The 18,893-nt window shown below is 47.7% G+C and overlaps 1 protein-coding gene across 1 annotated transcript in view; it reads right to left on the bottom strand.

Moving 5' to 3' along the window:
• ACSBG2 (acyl-CoA synthetase bubblegum family member 2) overlaps positions 1-16,706 on the bottom strand; it is a gene marked incomplete at both ends in the record, with an annotated part of 40,092 nt that extends 23,386 nt beyond the window's left edge. The window contains 6 exons of the mRNA XM_079773074.1: positions 164-340; positions 6,835-6,984; positions 8,185-8,271; positions 11,033-11,153; positions 12,145-12,233; positions 16,446-16,706. Of these exons, the coding sequence (XP_079629200.1) occupies positions 164-340; positions 6,835-6,984; positions 8,185-8,271; positions 11,033-11,153; positions 12,145-12,233; positions 16,446-16,706 (885 nt within the window). The remainder of the gene's footprint in view (positions 1-163; positions 341-6,834; positions 6,985-8,184; positions 8,272-11,032; positions 11,154-12,144; positions 12,234-16,445) is intronic.
• Between the last annotated feature and the right edge of the window lie 2,187 nt (positions 16,707-18,893).

Raw genomic sequence — 18,893 nt, forward strand, 5'->3', positions numbered from 1 at the left:
AACCACACATGGGTGCCCTGATTTGGGTTAAGATAAAACAACAAGAATATGACCAACTGTTTCTGATGCTGCTAAATGAAGCATAAGATGAGGACAGAGAAGGAACCCCTAGAACTGGGGCTTAATGGAACCATCCACGCGCCCCAGCTGCCCTCTGCCTTACCTTGAGAGCGTCTGGCTGAGCAAAGTGGGTGCAACCCCCGACCTTCATGGGCATCCAGATATCCATCATCAGCGCTGCAATGTGGCTGAGGGGAAGGTAGCTAACTACCACCTCCTGCTTTTCTGGGGCGCAAGTCAACTTTAAGTCCTTTGCCACCGTCCCGGCCAGCCACGTGATCTGGAACACAAGTGGGGCTTACAATCCAGAGTGCCTTGTCCTGCCTGAAGGGCCACTTAAATGCAGTTCTTTTATAAATAAATAAATAAGCAAACAAACAAACAAACAAATAAATAAATAAATTTGATTTTGGAGAGGAAGAGAACAGAGGTGACTCCTGTCCAGTATAAAATTCTGGAACCAACACTGTCCAACAAACAAAGAGGCCACCCATAATCCCCTCCCATAATCACCTATTAGCATATTCATGTTTTTCTTTCTCCAGTGCATACCTTGATGTAAAGTTTTAGCGTACCTATAATTTTGCAATCTGTATTCCAATCTGAAACATCAATGATGAGAGAGAAACATTGATAGGCTGTCTCCTGCACGCTCTCTACTGGGGATTGAGTCCACAACCCAGGCATGGGCCCTGACCGGGAATCAAACCTTGACCTCCTAGTTCATAGGTCAATGCTCAACCACTGAGCCACACTGACCAGGCTAAATGCAGTTCTTTAACAAACACATACAAAGTACCTACTGGATGGGGGCACTATTCTCATCCTTTACAAGCATTAACTTGTTTAATCCTCATCATAGCATGCTGTGGTTGGTAACTAGGAATCTCCCTGTTTTACTGATGGAAAACAGATTCACGGAGAGTTAACTAACTTGCCTGAGGCTTTGGAGGGTTACATAGACACCCTTGGGTCCAATAACAGATCCTAGAGTCAGAAGGTCTACCGGGAAAGTCAGAAACCTGAAGGATTCAGTAAGTGTTCCTGAATCACGTTCTGATTCCACCGTGTGCTAGCGGTGTGAGCCTGGGCTATTTGCTTAAAAACCCTTGCAGCCTCTATTTCCTCATTTGTAAAACGGGAACAGAAGTGTCTCCTGTCCAGTATAAAATTCTGGAACCAACACTGTTCAACAAACGAAGAGGCCACCCATAATCCCCTCCCATAATCACCTAACTATTAGCATATTCATGTTTTTCTTTCTCCAGCGCATACCTGGATGTAAAGTTTTAGCGTACCTATAACTTTGCAACCTGTATTCCTCACTGGTGTCATAAAACTCCGGTGGGCAGTTTACTTCATTAATCCTGCCACATGGGCCTCGCACTGTTCCTCCAACTCATCAGGCAGAGGCCAGCGTCAGGGCCTTTGCACTGGCAGTTCCCTCTGCCCGGACTGCTGTTCCTCCAATTTCCCATGACTGACTCCTTCTTACCTGCCAAGCTTCCCATTAAATGTTGTCGACCAAGAGAGGCTGTCTCACGCCACCCAAGCTGAAGTTTTCAATGTCTCATTCTCTAGGCATGATTCGCCATAACTGAATGGTTTTATTTTATTCACAGTTTTTTTCTTCATTGCCATCCCTACACCCCCACCCCCCACCCTTCTCCTTTGGCAACCATCAGCTTGTTCTCTGTATCTATGGGCTTGTTTCGGTTTTGTTTGTCCACTTACTTTGTTTTTTAGATACCACAATAAAAGTGAAATTATATGGTCTTTGTCTGACTTCACTAAGCATAATACCCTCTCTAGGTTCATCTATGTTTTCACAAATGGCAAGATTTCATTCTTTTTTATGGCTGAGTAATATTCCATTACATAAATAAATAAGTATACCACATCTCTCTGGTCCAATTTTCTACTGATGGGCTCTGAGGCTGCTTCCATATCCTAGCTATTATAAATAACGCTGCCAGAACATAGGGGTGCGTCTGTCTTTTTAAATTAGTGTTTTGGATTCTTTGGATAAATACCCAGGAGTGGGATTGCTGGGTCAGATTGTAGTTCTATTTTTTATTTTTTTTAATCCTCAGCCAAGGATGGGTTTATTGATTTTTTTAGAGAGAGAGGAAGGGAGAGAGAGAGAAATATCCATGTGAGAGAGAAACATTGATTAGCTGCCTTCCGGACAAGCACCAACAGGGATCAAACCCGCAACCTAGGTAACATGCCCTGACTGGGAATCGAACCCACAACCTCTTTTGGTGTATGGGGTGATGCTCCAACCTCCCGAACCACCTGGCCAGGGCTGGTCGTTCTATTTTTAATTTTTTGAGGACCATCCATACTATATCCCATAGTGACTGCACCTCTTTACAATCCCACAACAGTGCACAAGGGTTCTCTTTTCTTCACATTCTCGCCAACACTAGTGTGCTGATTTCTTTATGCTAGCCACTCTGACAGGGGTGAGGTAATATCGCATGGTGGTCTGATTTGCATTTCCCTGACTATTAGTGATGGTGAGCATCTTTTTATATGTCTGTTGGCCATCTGCCTATCATCTTTGGAGAACAAATGGCTTTATTTGTTCATTTACTCTCTGTCTTCCCAAGGGCCACAGTTGGATCTGTTTTGTTCAATGCTGTATCCCCAACACACAGTACGTGCTCAGTACATTTTTGTTGAATGAATGAATGATTGAGGAGATAGAAGGGATTAAGCACAGTAACGTATGCAAAGCATTTGGCCCATAGTAGGCCCTCAAGATTAGTCCCACTTCCCCCTCTCTGGGCCTTAGGATGGAGGGATTTTACTTCTGCCCTGTAAGCGCTGTCACTCACCGCCTATGCTCCAAGGCACCCCACACCCATTTATTGAGGGAAGGGGCTCGGGTTGTGTAGACGGTGATGTACAGTAGTGTAGACACTCCTGGATTCAATCCCGGCTCAGAGCTTTGCTCTACGACCTTGAGCAAGTCATTTCCCCTCTCCGAGCCTCAGGTTCCCCATCTGTGAAAGGCTTTAATGACACAACTTACCTCGTGGGTTTTTTTGTGAGAAATTAACATGTGTTTATCTCAGGGTGGTACCTAAGTTAGTGCCCTATAAGTGGGAGAAACTTTGAACTTTCCTTCTTCCCATAAAGAGGGTGATGCTGGTCTTTAAAATCACTGTGTGCCGGGCATTGTTCTAACCATCGTATCTACGTGGTCGGTTAAAGGCAGCGGCAAATTCCCTGCCACCCTCCCCTTCAAAGCTGAAGTCTGTTTTCCTCACCTTCCACAGGACTGGTTGGCCAACAGAATGGAGCAGAACGACGCGGTGACTTCTGGTGTTGAGCCTCCACAGACCCCAGCTTCTGCCGTGGTGTCAGGGAATATTTGCTCTGAGGAGAGCCCGTCACCATGGTAAACAGCTCAACAACCTTGAGCCACCGTGCCGTGAGGTTGCCCAAGCCACAAGAGACATGTGAGTGAATTCCTTCTTGGACTTTTCTACTTTTCTGAATACAGCTGAGTGACCCCAGCTGACACTACGTGGGGCAGAAGAAACGGCCAAATTCCATACCCAGATGTAACACACCTTTGGTGTTTTAAGTCGCTAAGTTCTAGAATGGCTAATAGCCAACTGACAGAGGATATGGGATCATTTAATCTTCATGGCAACTCTAAGAGTAGAAACCATTCTTATCTGTGTTTTACAGATGGGGAAACTAAAGTCAAGGGGAGTTAAGGAACTTGCCCCCGGTCACACAGCTAGCAGGGGGGAGAGCCAAGATTCAACCCCAGGAAGCCTCGCTCCAGGGTTGATACTTGTCAGCCCAATGCTAGGAAAACATCTCACCAGCCACATGTAAAGCCACAAGGAGCCAGGGTCAGCTGGGAGTTTCATCAGATGCCATTCATTCTTTCATTCCACAAAAGTGGATTGACTCCTCCTAGGTGCCAGACACTAGACACACAGACAACCTCTGCCCTCAGGAGCTGATGTTCATGATAAATAAGTGACTACATAATATGACAGTGTAAAAAGAACAGCAGCCAGAGGAAGATGAGGGATCAATGGGATGGTTTATTGATTGCTATTTTAAACATGGAAATCAGGGAGGGCTTTCCTGAGGAGGTGATGTTTGAGCAGGACCAGAAGAAGGTAAAGGAGCAAGTCAGTAGCTTTCTGATGTGCAGAAGGAACAGCAAAGGCCAGTGTGTGCTGGTAACTATTTTTAAAATATATATATTTTATTGATTTTTTACAGAGAGGAAGAGAGAGGGATAGAGAGTCAGAAACATCGATGAGAGAGAAACATCGATCAGCTGCCTCCTGCACACCCACCACTGGGGATGTGCCCGCAACCAAGGTACATGCCCCTGACCGGAATCGAACCTGGGACCTTTTAGTCCGCAGGCAGACGCTCCATCCACTGAGCCAAACTGGTTTCGGCTGTGCTGGTAACTTATTAAGCTAGGTCGGAGGGAAAAGCTCTTATAAGGTAGAAAAACTTCATTTAAAAATGAAGCAATCTGTCCGGCCAGCATGGCTTAGTGGTTAAGCGTCAACCTATGAAACAGGTCATGGTTCGATTCCCGGTGGGAGCACATCCTGGGGTTGTGGGATGTGCTCGATCCCCAGTGTGGGGTGTGCAGGAGGCAGCCGATCAATGATTCTCTCTCAACATTGATGTTCCTATCTCTCTCCTTCTTCCTTCCACTCTGAAATCAATAAAAATCTAAAAGTACATATTTTTTAAAAGCTAGCAATCTGCCCTGGCCAGTGTGCTCGGTGGTTAGAGTGTTGGCCTGCACGCCGAAGAGTTGTGGGTCCAATTCCCAGTCAAGAGCATGTACCTGGGTTGCAGGTTCAATCCCAGGCCCCAGTAGGGGCGCATGTGGGAAGCAACCAATCAGTGTGTCTATCTCACATTGTTGTTTCTTTCTCTCTCCCTCCCTCCTCCCTTTCACTCTCTAAAAAAAAAAAAAAGGAAAAAATATCCTCCAGTGATGATTAAAAATCAACCAATCAACCAATTAAAACTTGTGATCTTTCTGACTCAAGGAGGGAACCACCATGGCCAGTTGGTGGGTGTCCTGCCAGACACTTTTCTGCTTTTAAAATTTACACAGGTGCATATTGCTTGCTGCCTTTTTAGTTTAGTTTTTTTTAAATATATTTTATTGATTTTTCACAGAGAGGAAGGGAGAGGGATAGAGAGCTAGAAACATTGATGAGAGAGAATCATCAACCAGCTGCCTCCTGCACACCCCCACCAGGGGATGTGCCCGCAACCAATGTACATGCCCTTGACCGGAATCGAACCTGGGACCTTCCAGGCCACCGACAGACGCTCTATCCACTGAGCCAAACCGTTTTCGGCTGCCTTTTTAGTTTTTAACAACAACAACAAAAAATCATTTGTGTTCTGTGTACTACCTTTTACATGCTTACGTTGCATCTTTGGACATCCTCGCACGTTAGCCACATAGACCTACAGTGTAGTTAAAAATGCAGACTGTGGAGCCAAATCCTAGCTCCACCGTGTTGCACGCTGTGTGACCTGGGCCAAGTAACTTAACCTCTCTGGGCTTCCGTTTCTCCTCTGTTAAAATAGCATCCACCTGATAGAATCAGTAGAATTGCTGTGAGGATTTACTAAAGCTCTTGGAACGGTGCCTGGCATGCAGTGATCAGGCAACATTCTTTTTTAAGAATAGTTTTATTGAGGTATAAGTGACATACAACGCACTGCACACATTTAAAGTGCACAGCTGACACAAACTGACATATGTCTACACCTGTGAGACCTCACCATCATCAAGATAGGAACATCTTCATCACCCCCCAACTTTCCATTTGTTTCTTTGTGATGCCTCCTGCTGGCCCCTCCCTAGGCAACCGCCGACCCGCTTTTAGTCCCTAAGGATAAGTTTGCATTTTCCAGGGTTTTGAATAAATTGAATCTTTTAGCATGTACTCCTTTTGGTTTCATACCAGTCATCTAAATTATCAGCCTTGGACTCCATCCAGACATACATAAGTGTTCCCCAAAACACGCAGTCTTCCTTGAGTAACCAAAACCTCAACTTCTGCCCCGGCCGGTGCGGCTCAGTTGGTTGAGCATCATTCCATTCCATACACCAAAAGGTCGAGTTTCAATTCCTGGTCAGGGCGCATGCCCAGGTTTCAGGTTTGATCCCCAGTGGGGTGTTACGGGAGGTACTCTCTCTCTCTCTCTCTCTCTCTCTCTCTCTCTCTCTCTCTCTCTCTCTCTCTCTCTCTCTCCTTTCTCCTTTCTCCCTCTCTCTCCCTTCCTCTCTCTCTCTCTCAAAAAAAAAAAAAAATCAATTAAAAAAAATGCCCTCAATTCTGCTTTACTCGGAAAGACATATTCACTGCTCTTCACGTACTTATCAAACACGGTTCTGAGCTCTTTGCAAATATTAACGCAAATCATCTTCAGAACAACCCGCGAGGCAGGGACTAGCATGTCACATCCATTTTACAGACGAGGAAGCGAGGCTGGGAGATGGTACAGGTCTTGCCTGAGATCACAGTCGGGTTTGGACCTAGGTCTGCTCCAGAGTCCATGATCTCCACCCCTGCCCGTTGCTGCCCCCTCCTAAGTGTCCACGCGCCTCTCTACACGCCTCAGGCGAAGGGCCGTGTGTCAGGCCCCTAAATGCAGCCCTGGGGGTCAGGAACAAAGCATCCTGAAGGCCACCGCCCCTGAGGGAGGGATTCCGGATGCGCCCAAGCTGGTCGCGCGGCCGGCACTTACGTTGTCATGGCTGAGCATCACTCCTTTGGGGTTGCCCGTGGTCCCGGAAGTGTAGATGAGCATGGCGCACTGATTGGCCTTCTGGCTCGCAATGATCTGGTCCAGCTGGGGGTCGGGGACGGTATTGCCAAGTTCCATGAAATCGTCCCACTGCGGAAAGAGAAGACAGGCAGAGGGTGGGGCCTCGGGCAGGCGTTTCCCGTCCCCAGTCAGACCCTGTCCCGCCAGCTTCTCCTAAAGCGTGACGTTTGGCCGGAGGAAAGGTTTAGGGAGGAGCGTCAGTCCCGGTTCCTCTTATAAAAGCTGTTGCTTCGGTGGAGGGGGCTCCTGGGTGGAGACCCGGGATGCTGCTCTGAGCCCGACAAAGCGCAGCTGTTTGCTTCGGGTTCCTGCACTCCTGGGCAGGCCCTTTAAGCTCCCCGTGCCTCAGTTTCCTCATTTGTAAGGTGGAAATGATACCAGAACCCAACTTCTTGGGTTGTTCTAGGCATGTAAGTGAATTAACATGTCAAATGCTCGGCAGTGGAGGTCAATATCCTTTGAGCTCTGCCTTCCCAGATTCCACTCTGCATCCCAAATTTCTGTGACCAGCTCGATGGGGCAACTCCACCCCCAATTCCAGAGGTCAACCCTGATTAGTTTAAGGCAGAGGGTTCCATCTATGTGGGCCACAGTGATTGGATCAGGTCTGGGCATGTGACCTCAAATGGTCCAACCGCAGTGAAAGTCAGGGCTTTTGCTGGAAGTGCTCTCTGGACAAGAATGAGTCAAAATGTAGCCTCAGGAGCTGCTGGACCATCTTAGGACTATGGCGTCAAGAAACCAAGAGGGCAAAATGGAGCTTGGGCCACATTCAAGCCCCTGGTTCTAGCCATGCCTGAAGTCCACACCCTGAGTTGTAGTTCCATGAGTCACCAACTTATCTTTTTGCTTAAGTTGTACCCTTCATGCCAAAAGTGAAATAAACTTAAATTTAAAAAGGCCCTCCGTCTGGCCAGCGTGGCTCAGTGGTTGAGCATTGACCTATGATTGACCTATGAACCAGGAGGTCATGGTTCTATTCCAGTTGGGGCACATGCCCGGGTTGTGGGTTCCATCCCCAGTGTGGGGTGTGCAGGAGGCAGCTGATCAGTGATTCTCTCTCATCATTGATGTTTCTCTCTCCCGCTCCCTTCCTCTCTGAAATCAATAAAAGTATATTTTAAAAAAAAAGCCCCTCAAGGGCCCGTCCACTTCCCTCTGGAGCCTGGCCCTCCCTCCTGCTCACTACCCACTGCCTTTGAGCGTCCCCACACACTTCCCTTGTGAGGCCCCCCTCCCCGCTTTGCTCTGTGCCCCGCCCACACTCACAGAATACAGGTTGCTTTTATTGCTCTCATTCATGGGCATCTTGTACTGGACGATGGCTTTTAGGGTCCCCAGCTTGTTCTGTGGAATCTGAAAGAGAGTTCAGCATGGGGCTCACGGCCACCCAGCCCTGGGGAAAACAAGCCGATGGGTGTCCTAAGCGCCCTCCTACTGCAACCCCAGCCTCTTTTTAGGCCCCTCGTTTGTTTTCTGTGGAACATCGCTCCTTGTCTCCACCTGTCTTAGGGCTGGTTGTGGGTTCTTTGTGGCCAGTGTCAGTAGCTTCCAACCATCACAGGTGCACAGACACAGCGGCCTCCCCGAGGCAGCCTCCGGCCGAACGCTGTGCTCTGCCCGCTGGCACCGCGCAGCCAGGATGCAGTGAAATTCTTGTTGAATCGGGCCACAAAGGTCCTCTGCAGGGGGAGCTGGGCCCTGGACAGGTTCAGAACTCTCTAGCTCTTCCCAGCGCTGTAAGGCTCGGGTGACCAGGCCTGGGGGGTGCCTGTACCCTGCTCATACAGAGCAATCACTTCCAGCATTCCTTATGTTCATTAGAATGAGAGCCACGGCACCGGTGTGGATCGGAGAGAAACGGTGACGGGAGTGCTTAGACCAGCCAGACGAGACTTCCAGAAAGATGGGGAACCAACAACCAAAATGCCTGGCGCGGGCAGCAGTCTGTGATGTTTGAGGAAGAAAGAGTTGGGGAAGGCTGGGCTGAGGATGGGAGGGAGAAGGATATGGGAGGAGGCAGGAGAGGGTGGTGAGGGCCAGGTAGGCCCCCTTGGAGGCAATAGTGAGGAGTTTGGGGTTTCTCTAAAGGAGGCGGGCGGCGCTGGAGAGCTGGAGGGTGATAAGCCACGAGTATTGCCCAGAATTAGATCAGCCAGGGCAGATGAATAGGCAGTTTGGGAGGAAGCGTGTCAGGAGTTGGCTTTGAATCTTCCATGCAGAGCAACCAGAACCACAGCCCCACAAGCAGCCCGTTCGTCAGGCTATGAGCTAGAAGTAACTCAGGTGTGGCTTGATGTGTGTGAGGTCAAATAGACCAGAAGTAGGACAGGAAGCCATAGCAGTGAACTTGGTGCAGGGGGGAAGATGGGGAACATGACATTTTCTAATGGGAAAAACCCAAATCATAAGCCAATATTCATGTCAAGAATAGGAAGCATCCCACCCATCACCCTTGACCCGTGACCCAGCCCCCAGTACATTCTGTTATTAGTAAGCAGGGCATGACATGAGGACCAGGGACCACAGAAGTGCCATGCAAGAAAGTAGTTTCAACAAAGCTCAAGGCTGGCCCCAGCTGGTTTGGCTCAGTGGATAGAGCGTTGGCCTGTGGACTGAAGGGTCCCGGGTTCAATTCCGGTCAAGGGCACCTGCCTAGGTTGGGGACTTGACCTCCAGCAGGGGGCGTGCAGAAGGCAGCCAATCGATGATTCTCTCTCACCATGGATGTTTCTAACTTTCTCTACCTCTCCCTTCCTCTCTGAAATAAATTTAAAAATATATATTAAAAAAAAAAAAAAAAAAAAAGCTCAAGGCTGGAGGCGGAGGTCTGTCCTTCCTGAACCAGGTCAGGATTTGGGCTCGAAGGAGGCCTGCTGGCATGTGTTCCAGTTCACGGAGTCCGGCTAGGATTTCAGGAGTCGGGAAATGTGCCCTGGTTCCAGAGATATTAACATGTGGGAAAACAAAACACATGGCCAATGATAACCCAAGAGGATGCCATCAATGGCAAGACACATCTCAGCTCCACACATGTTAAAAAGTGGGGAAATGTGCAACTCACAAGTGATGAAATATTAAGAAACAGTCCCAGTGGCCTCTCCGCTGAGCCATTAATCTGGTCACATGGGCTCACCCTTCCCTCAAACTCCCCTCCCCTTAGGGTCTTCCTGCCAGAAGCTGGTTCAGGAAACGGAGGTTCATTCGAACACAAGGAATAGGAATAGTTTCTACAGTACGTGTCTCTCTTCACTGCAAGGAGAAAAGAGAAACTAAAAGAGGAGCCAAATTTCACAAAGTCGCCACAAAGCAAAGGAAAACTGCCACCCAACGTTCCAGTATAAAACTTAAAACGGACGGAAGCAAATGCAGCTGGGAAGGAGGAACACAGCGTAAACGTACAAGGGAGGAGAGGGCCAGAGAGAAGAGAAACAGGAGGTGGTCGAATTCAGGAAAGAAATAGAAGAGAGACAAAAGCATTGCAGGAATGCAGACAGTTATAAGGAATGAACATGACAAGGCTCAACATAATCACACTTCTAAGAGAAGAATAGCAGTGGACTGCACATAAAATTATGCCTAAAATTATACATACACGTGTTGTTTTAAATGGAGGCTGAGTAGGAAATTAAGTTACTGCGAATTAGAAATTAACTCCCCCAATCCACCCTGATCCTCACCCTGCCTGCAAGAGCAGCTTTGCCAGTTATGCTAAAGTGGTGGAGGACTGTCCGGCCTGTGTGGCTCAGAGGTAGAGCACCGACCTATGAACCAGGAGGTCACAGTTTGATTCCCGGTCAGGGCATATGCCCAGGTTGTGGGCTCAATCCCGGTAGGGGATGTGCAGGAGGCCACCAATCAGTGATTCTCTCTCTTCATGGGTGTTTCTATCTCTCTCTGCCTCTCCCTTCCTCTCTGAAATCAATAAAAATATATATTTTTAAAAAGTGGTGGAGGACTTATACTGAACCTGTGTGTGCAGCCAACCTTACCACCCCACCTGATCATTAGCATCTACCTGGGAGCACAAAGACACCTGGTCAGACCTCTGAGGTCCCCCCGCCCCCCACCTCCCTGGCCTCGGATGACTGGCAGGCAGGGCTGGGTAGAGGTTTACCGAAAGGATTTTCTGTAGCTGTAAGTCATTTTCAACCATCAGGACGTTCACTTTGGCTTGAGTAATGACGTATTGACAAGCCTCTGCAGAGTTGGTGGCATAAATACCAACACAGAGCCCCCTGGGAAAAGAAAACACACATGCCTGTCATGTGCGTGTGAGCCTGGGGTTGGGGGAGGATGTCCTGGGTGGTGGGGGGCTAGGGGAAGGGCCTGCAGGCAAGTTCTGAGTTTGCAGCCTTGGCACAAGCTTCCCTCCCTCCACAGCTTAACAATGACAAAAACAACAAGAGATAAGGATGATGAAAGCAGCAACTCCTGTGATGTCATTATGATGTATGATCATAGAACCCCCACAACAGCCCATTTTACAGTTGAGCAAACTGAGTCAGGGCAGTGACGTCACTGTTCAAAGTGTCATGGCACATAATGAATGCCGGAGATGGGATTTGGACCGCCCCCCACCCTCAGGCACCTGCTCCCTCCATGGGCAGCCCTTTGTTCTTGCTTTTTTTTTTTTAATTCTCACCAGAGGATATTTTTCCCATTGCTTTTCAGAGAGAATGGAATGGAAGGGAGGGAGAGGGAGAGAGACAGATGAGAGAGAGAGAGAGAGAGAGAATGTGAGAGACAGACACATCGATCGGTTGCCTCCTGCATGCGCCCTGACCGGCCTGAGGATCAGAACTGCAACCCAGGTACATGACCTTGACTGGGAATTGAACCCGAGACACTTAGGTGCATGAGTCCATGCTCTGACCACTGAGTAACACCGGCCAGGATGTTCTTGCTTTTAACCATCCTGTCCTGGGTCTCATTTGCATTTCCCTGATGGCTGATAACATCAAACATCTTTGAACTGCTTATCACCTACTTTGCTTTGTAACATTTCTTGTTCAGGTCTTTTGTTCACTTAAAATCTTTTTGTCTTTTTACTACTGAGTTCTAGAAGAACCTTCTATATTCGAGATGCTAATCATTTGCCAGGTTAATTGGTTTGTGTGTCTGTCTCGCCTGCCCACCTGGGGCTGAGGCTGAACTCCCCGCTCACATCTGGGACAGGCCCTGTGTAGCGGCTCATCAACATTAACAGTGAACAGCGCGTGGTCTTACCCTGCTAGGATGGTACCAAGAGAAGCAATAAACCACTCAACGGAGTTAAACCCCAGGATGCCGACTCCATGGAACCGCTCCAAGCCCAGCTGGGGAGGTAAAAACAAACAGAAACAGGAAATGGAAACATGGAATGGTTTTGCTTCTGGTGGGAGGTGTCACTGCGTGGGGATAAGCCAGCGTTGAGGCTAAAATCTGGGTGTGAGGCTTTTTTGACTGTTGGGAAATTGCTTTGCCTCCCTCGGGTTAACACCCCATTGGTTTATTTTTATGTGTTTTATTTTTATTGTGGTAAACTATTTACAGCATGAATATAACATTTTAGCCAATTTTAAGTGTACAGCTCAGAAGCATTAAGGACACTCATGTTGTATGACCACCCCCACCATCCTTCTCCAGAATTTTTTCATCTTCCCAAATTAGAACTCTGTGCCCATTACTTACTAACTCCCCATGCCCCTCCTCCAGTCCCTGGCCCCTCCCATCTACTTCCTGTCTCTATGAACTTGACTCCTCTAGGGACCTCCTATAAGTGGAATCACACAGTATTTGTCCTTCTGTGACTGGCTTATTTCACTGAGCATAATGTCCTCAAAGTTCATCCATGTTGTAGCAGGTATCAGAATTTCCTTCCTGCCTTAGCCGGTTTGGCTCAATGGCTAGAGCGATGGCCTGCGGATTGAAGGGTCCCGGGTTCGATTCTGGTCCAGAGCACATGCTGGGGTGGTGGGCTCTATCCCCAGTAGGGGGCGTGCAGGAGGCAGCCAATCAATGATTCCCTCTTGTCATGGATGTTTCTATCTCTCCCTCTCCCTTCCTCTCTGAAATCAATATATATCTATATAGATATGGATTATATATAGAATTTCCTTCCCTTTTAATGCTGAATAATATTCCATTGTGTAATGGACCACATTGTGTTTATCCATCATCTGTTGACAGACACTTGGGTTGCTTCCCCCTTTTGGCCATTGTGAATGATGCTGCTGTGTGAGTGTGCACATTTGTGTCTGAGTCTTTGCTTTGAATTCTTTTGAGTACGTACCCAGAAGTGGAATTGCTGGGCCATGTGGCATTTCAGTGTTTAATTTTGTTATGCGTTGCCATACTGTTTTCCACACTGGCTGCTCCATTCTGCATTCCCACCAGCAATGCATGAAAGTTCCAATTTCTCCACGTCCTCACACCACCTGCTATTTTCTGTTCTTTTTAAAAATAATAGACCACTCTAATGGGTGTGAATTTATTTTCATTTTTAATAACAAAAGTACCCAAAGAGTGATAGCCTAGAGTGGTGATAAATTGCACTTTTAAAGATGTAGCCCTGGTCTGGGATGTGGTTGAGGATGAGCTGGAAACCTGGACTTGAAGTTATCCCTTTGGTTTGGGGCAACTCCAACTTTGTTCGCCCTTTTAGTCCCACGAGGCAAGGCTGGCCGTTACCCTGCTCTTCGGGAAACGGGCACGTGGGAAGCCTCTGCGGGTGCTCAGAACACAAGGCCCGGCGTTTCTGCTTGGTGACAACAGGCTGTCCTCGGGGTGGAGGCATGCCTCTACTCCTGTGCACATAAACTGACATATTTCCGATTGGGTCCCCGAGGGTAGGAGAGTAGCGGGTCCTTGAGCTCCACCACTAAGAGCATAGCTAACAAGGATCGACTTTCCGGAGAGGGAAACTAACCACAGCACTATGGCCCTGGGCGGGGCAGCCAAGACAAAAGCCGGCCCGAGCACATGGCTCTTAATTGTGACATATCACAGTCTCTCAGTGAAGACACATGAGCACCAGGGGAGGGGAGAGAGGAACTGGGATCTAGGTCAAAAGGTGACCCAATTTCCTGTATATCAAAGCCACTAGCAGATACTCTTCTACAATGGGAGATACCTAATGTATTCATCGTCTCCTTTTCTGTTTGCTTGTTTTTATATATTCACTAGAGGACCCCAGTGGGGTCCTTTGGGGTGGCCTGCAGGGATCGGGCCGCAGCAGGTGGCCAGGGAGGGACCCAAGCCCAGGCCAGGCGCCAGGCCGCTCCCGCTCATCCCAGCCCCGCTGTGCCTGCCGCTGCTCAATAGGCTTACTGCCGCTCTACTGCTGTCTCCACACGCCCGTTGTAGGCGATACCAGCGTGCCCATGACCGAGAAGCGGCCACGGGCTCGTGCCCAGGCAGTCCCGATGCCGGTCCCAATCCCGGTCTTGGTCTGGATCAGGGAGGGGCGCGCAGAGGGAGTGTCTGCAGGAGAGGCTCGTGGGCCCAGCATCAGGCACCCATTGGTCAGCTGAGCGGTGCTCCCACTGTGGGAGCGCACTGACCACCAGGGGGCAGCTCCTGCATTGAGCGTCTGCCCCCTGGCGGTGAGTGCGCGTCATAGCGACCTGTCGTTCTGCCATTCGGTCAATTTGCATATTAGGCTTTTATTATATAGGATTGTCTACTGCTGCATAACACCTTATCACAAATACAGCACACATTTATTATCTCAGTTCACCCAGGTCAGGAGGCTGGGGGAAGTCTAACTGGGTCCTCTGCTTAGGATCCCCCAATGCTGCAATGAAGGCCTCAGTGGGGACTGTGGCCTCCTCTGAAGCATGAAATCTTCTCCTGCACTCATAAATTGCAGAATTTATTTCCCTGTGGTTGAATGAATGAGGCCCTGTTTTCTTGCTAACTCTCAGTTGGGGATGGATCTCAACTCCTAGAGGCTGTCTGCCATCCACAGCCCCATGGCCCTGTCCACTACAAAGCAGTTTGCTTCCTCAAGGCCAGCCAGAGACTCTCTCCTTTAGTGCTTCACCTGATTAGGTCAGGCCCACCCTGAGCATTTGTCCTTTGGATGAACTCAAAGTCAACTGATTAGAGACCTTAATGACATCTGCTGAATATCTTCACCTTTGCCAACACAGGAGGGAAAATCCTTCATTGTCACAAGTCCTGCCCACACTCAAGAATATGAGACTAAAAGCATGACTATACCAGCGGCTGGAATCTCAGGGTTATCTTAAGAGTTCTGTCTCACATGCCTATTAAACTGGCCAAGATGAACGTTTTTGATAATATGATGTTGGCAAGAATATAGACAAGCAGATTCTTTCATACATTTGAGTGGGCATACAGAGGCACCTCTGTATAAGAATTCACTGTACAAAACAAGTTCACTGTGGCACCATATATGGTAGCAAAAGGCTGGAAACAACTTAAACGCCCACCAGTAGGGGGATGGTTCAGTCAATACTGTTACAAACATAATTGCAGTTGTTGAACAGAATGTGGATTTTAAAAAATTAATCAACACAGAAGGATTTCAGAGTATGGGAGCCAGTCTTTGAGATGGCCCTCAAAATGGTCCTCATTTCCCAGTATTTGTGTTCTTGCATAATTTTTTCCCTCATTGCATCAAGATTGGTCTGTGTCACCAATAGACTATGGAAGAAGTGATAGTATGTCATTGCTGAGATTAGGTTGTAAGAGATACCATGCTTTCCATGTTGCTCACACTCTTTTTGAATCATTCATGCTGGGGGGAGCTGGCTGCCATATTGCGAAAATACTCCAAAGGTATCCTCTGGGCCCACTAAGCCTCTCCTGGATTCGTGGCCCATGGAAGCCGGGAGATGATAAATGTTTGTCATGTTAAGTTCCTGAACGTAGGGGTGATTTGTCATGCAGTAGTAGCTCACATAGAGATCCTTTGCCAAGAGGAAAAAACAAGGTGCAGAATCGTGGGTATAGGCTACCATGTGTGTAAACATTTGCATATTGGTAAATTATATCACATATACACATAATTCATTCCCCAAAAGGATGTACGAAAAGCTGGCAATGGTGGCTACCTGCATACGGAAGGGGCCAAGAATTGGAAGGCCTGGCCGGTGTGGCTCAGTGGTTGAGCATTGACTATGAACCAGGAAGTCACGGTTTGATTCCTGGTCAGGGCACATGCCCGAGTTGTGGGCCCTCCAGTATGTGGCATGCAGGAGGCAGCCGGTCAATGATTTTCTCTCATCGTGGATGTTTCTATCTCTCTCCCTTCATCTCTGAATCAATAAAAATATATTTAAAAGAAAAAGAATTGGAGGGAAAATTTTCACCAGTTATCCTTCCTATCTTGTGGTGCCTTGTGCATTTTGTACCATATGTATGTATATGTATTTCCTATTCTCAATGAATGATTGAATAAGTTATATGGAAGGAAGAATGGAAAGAAGGAAGGAAAGAAGGGAGGGAGGAAGGGAGGAAAAGAGGGAGGGAGGGGGGAAGGAAGGAAGGAAGGGAGGGAAGGAGGGAAGGGACTCATTCACCTTGAGCAAAGCTTTCGCAGCCTTCCGACAAGCCTCGAAGTACTGGTTGTAAGTCAGTACTTCCCATTTTCCACCGTTCTTTGATGCGACGGCTGAATAAGTCCCAAATCGGTTGACTGACTCCCGAAAATACTCTGGGATGGTTAAGGGAGGCTCATGGCCTGGCCCATGTTTTGATAGCCTCAAAATGACTTCTCCATCTGGACGAATGGTCCACAGTCCAGGACTAGGTGGCTTGGCTTCTAAAAAAGCAATACACATACCTTAATTTAAAAATACTTTATTCCTGCCCTGGCCAGTCTGGCTCACTGGTTAGTGTCAGCCCTCGGACTGAAGGGTCGCAGGTTCGATTCCTGATCAAGGGCTTGTAGCTCGGTTGTAGGCTCAATTCCCGGACCAGTTGGGGCATATGCGGGAGACAACCAATAGAAGTGTCTCTCTCCCTCCCTCCCTCCCTCCCCCATCCCCTTCACTCACTCTAAAAAAATTCAATGGGAAAAATATCCTCCGGTGAAGATTTTAAAAATGCTTTACTCCCCCAAAAAATGCTAACCCTCATCCAAGTCTGTTTGGAAAATGGTACTGATAAGTTTGCTCAAAGCAAACGTTTGATTTGTAAGAAAATGCAGCATAAAACAAGGTGTGTCTGCTCTAGACTGGGTGGCTGAAACCACAGACATGTATTCTCTGCCAGTTCTGGAGACAAATGTCTGTGCTCTGGAGACAAAAAGTCCCAGCTCAAGGCGTTGGCCAGTTGGTTCCTCCCGAGGCCTGCCCCCTGGTGACTTGCTGGCAATCTTTGGAGCTCCTCGGCTTATGGAAGCATCACCCGGTTCCTGCCTTTATCTTCACACGGTGTTCTCCCTGTGTGTGAGCCTGTGACCTGATTCCCCTTTTATAAGGACACCAGTCATATTGGATTAAGACCCATCCTCTCTGCAATGACCCTATTTACAAATTACTTCACATTCTGGAGCACTGGGTAGCTGAATTTGGGGGGATGTCTTAGTCCATGTGGGCTGCTATAACAAAATACCATAAGCTGCCACCCTCCAGTAGCTCTATGCCCACTGCCCTGCCCTCCTGTAGCTCTCCCCGCCCCCCTCATAGCTTGCTGCTCTGCCCCCTCCTGTAGCTCTCTGCCGCCCGCTTGTAGCTCGCTGCCCCACCCTCCTGCTGACCCGTGATCCGGTCGTTACACAGTCAGTCATTACGCGGTCGGTCGTTACACCTCATGGCATAACGACCATTTGCATATTACATCTTTATTATATAAGATATATATATATATATATATATATATATATATATATGTATATATATATATATATATATAATATTATATCCACACTACATGTATTACTTCTGTACTACATATATTACATTTGCACTATATATTACTACATCTGCACTATATTATTACATATGCACTATATATTACATCTGCCCTATATATATATCACTGCATCTGAACTATATAATGTTACATCTGCACGATATATATGTATTATATCTGCATTATATATATAACATTACATCTTCACTACATATACAGCAGTGGGCAAAAGTAGGTTTATTGATGGCAATAAAGAACTCTGTGCCAAAGTGTGCTTGAGTTAAGCAAGTAGACTGTGAGAATGTGTAAACAATGAAGGCCAGCAATTTGAACACTTGAGATTGTACCGAAGTGCACGGTGCCACTGTGACATTCTTTTGAATAAAGCTATTATAATAACCATAAGCATATGAACAACTGTAAACCTGCTTTTGCCATTTTTGTATTACATCTGTACTATATATAATATTTCACCTGCAACATATATACTATATCTATACTATATATTACATCTACACCCATATACATTACATCTGCACTATATATGTGTGTGTGTGTATATATATGTGTGTGTGTGTGTGTGTGTGTATATATATATATATATATATACACACACACACACACACACACTTATATCTGCACCATATATATTATTACATTTGCATTATATATAACTAGAGGCCCAATGCATGAAATTCGTGGAAGGGGCTCAGCCCTCGCAGCCCCAGCGACTGCCTCGACCCTTGCAGCCCCGGCTTCATCCTGGGAGGTCGTCCGGAAGGTCGTCTGGACAGTCATCCTGTTGTTCGTTTCACTGTTCAGCCATCCGATCTAATTAGCATATTATGCTTTTATTATTATACTAGCGCCCGGTGCACAAATTCGTGCACCAGTGGGGGCCCTCAGCCTGGCCTGCAGGATTAGGCCGAAACTGGCTCTTTGACATCCCCTGAGGGGTCCCGTATTGTGAGAGGGTGCAAGCCAGGCCAAGGGACCCCACTGGTGCACGATTGGGGCCAGGGAGGGATGCGGGAGGTTGGCCAGCTGGAGAGGGACCACGGGAGGGCTCCAGGGCATGTCCGGCCCATCTCACTCAGCTCCAATCAGCTGGA

Source organism: Cnephaeus nilssonii (assembly GCF_951640355.1).
Source record: "Cnephaeus nilssonii genome assembly, chromosome: 5".
NCBI lineage: Eukaryota > Metazoa > Chordata > Mammalia > Chiroptera > Vespertilionidae > Cnephaeus > Cnephaeus nilssonii.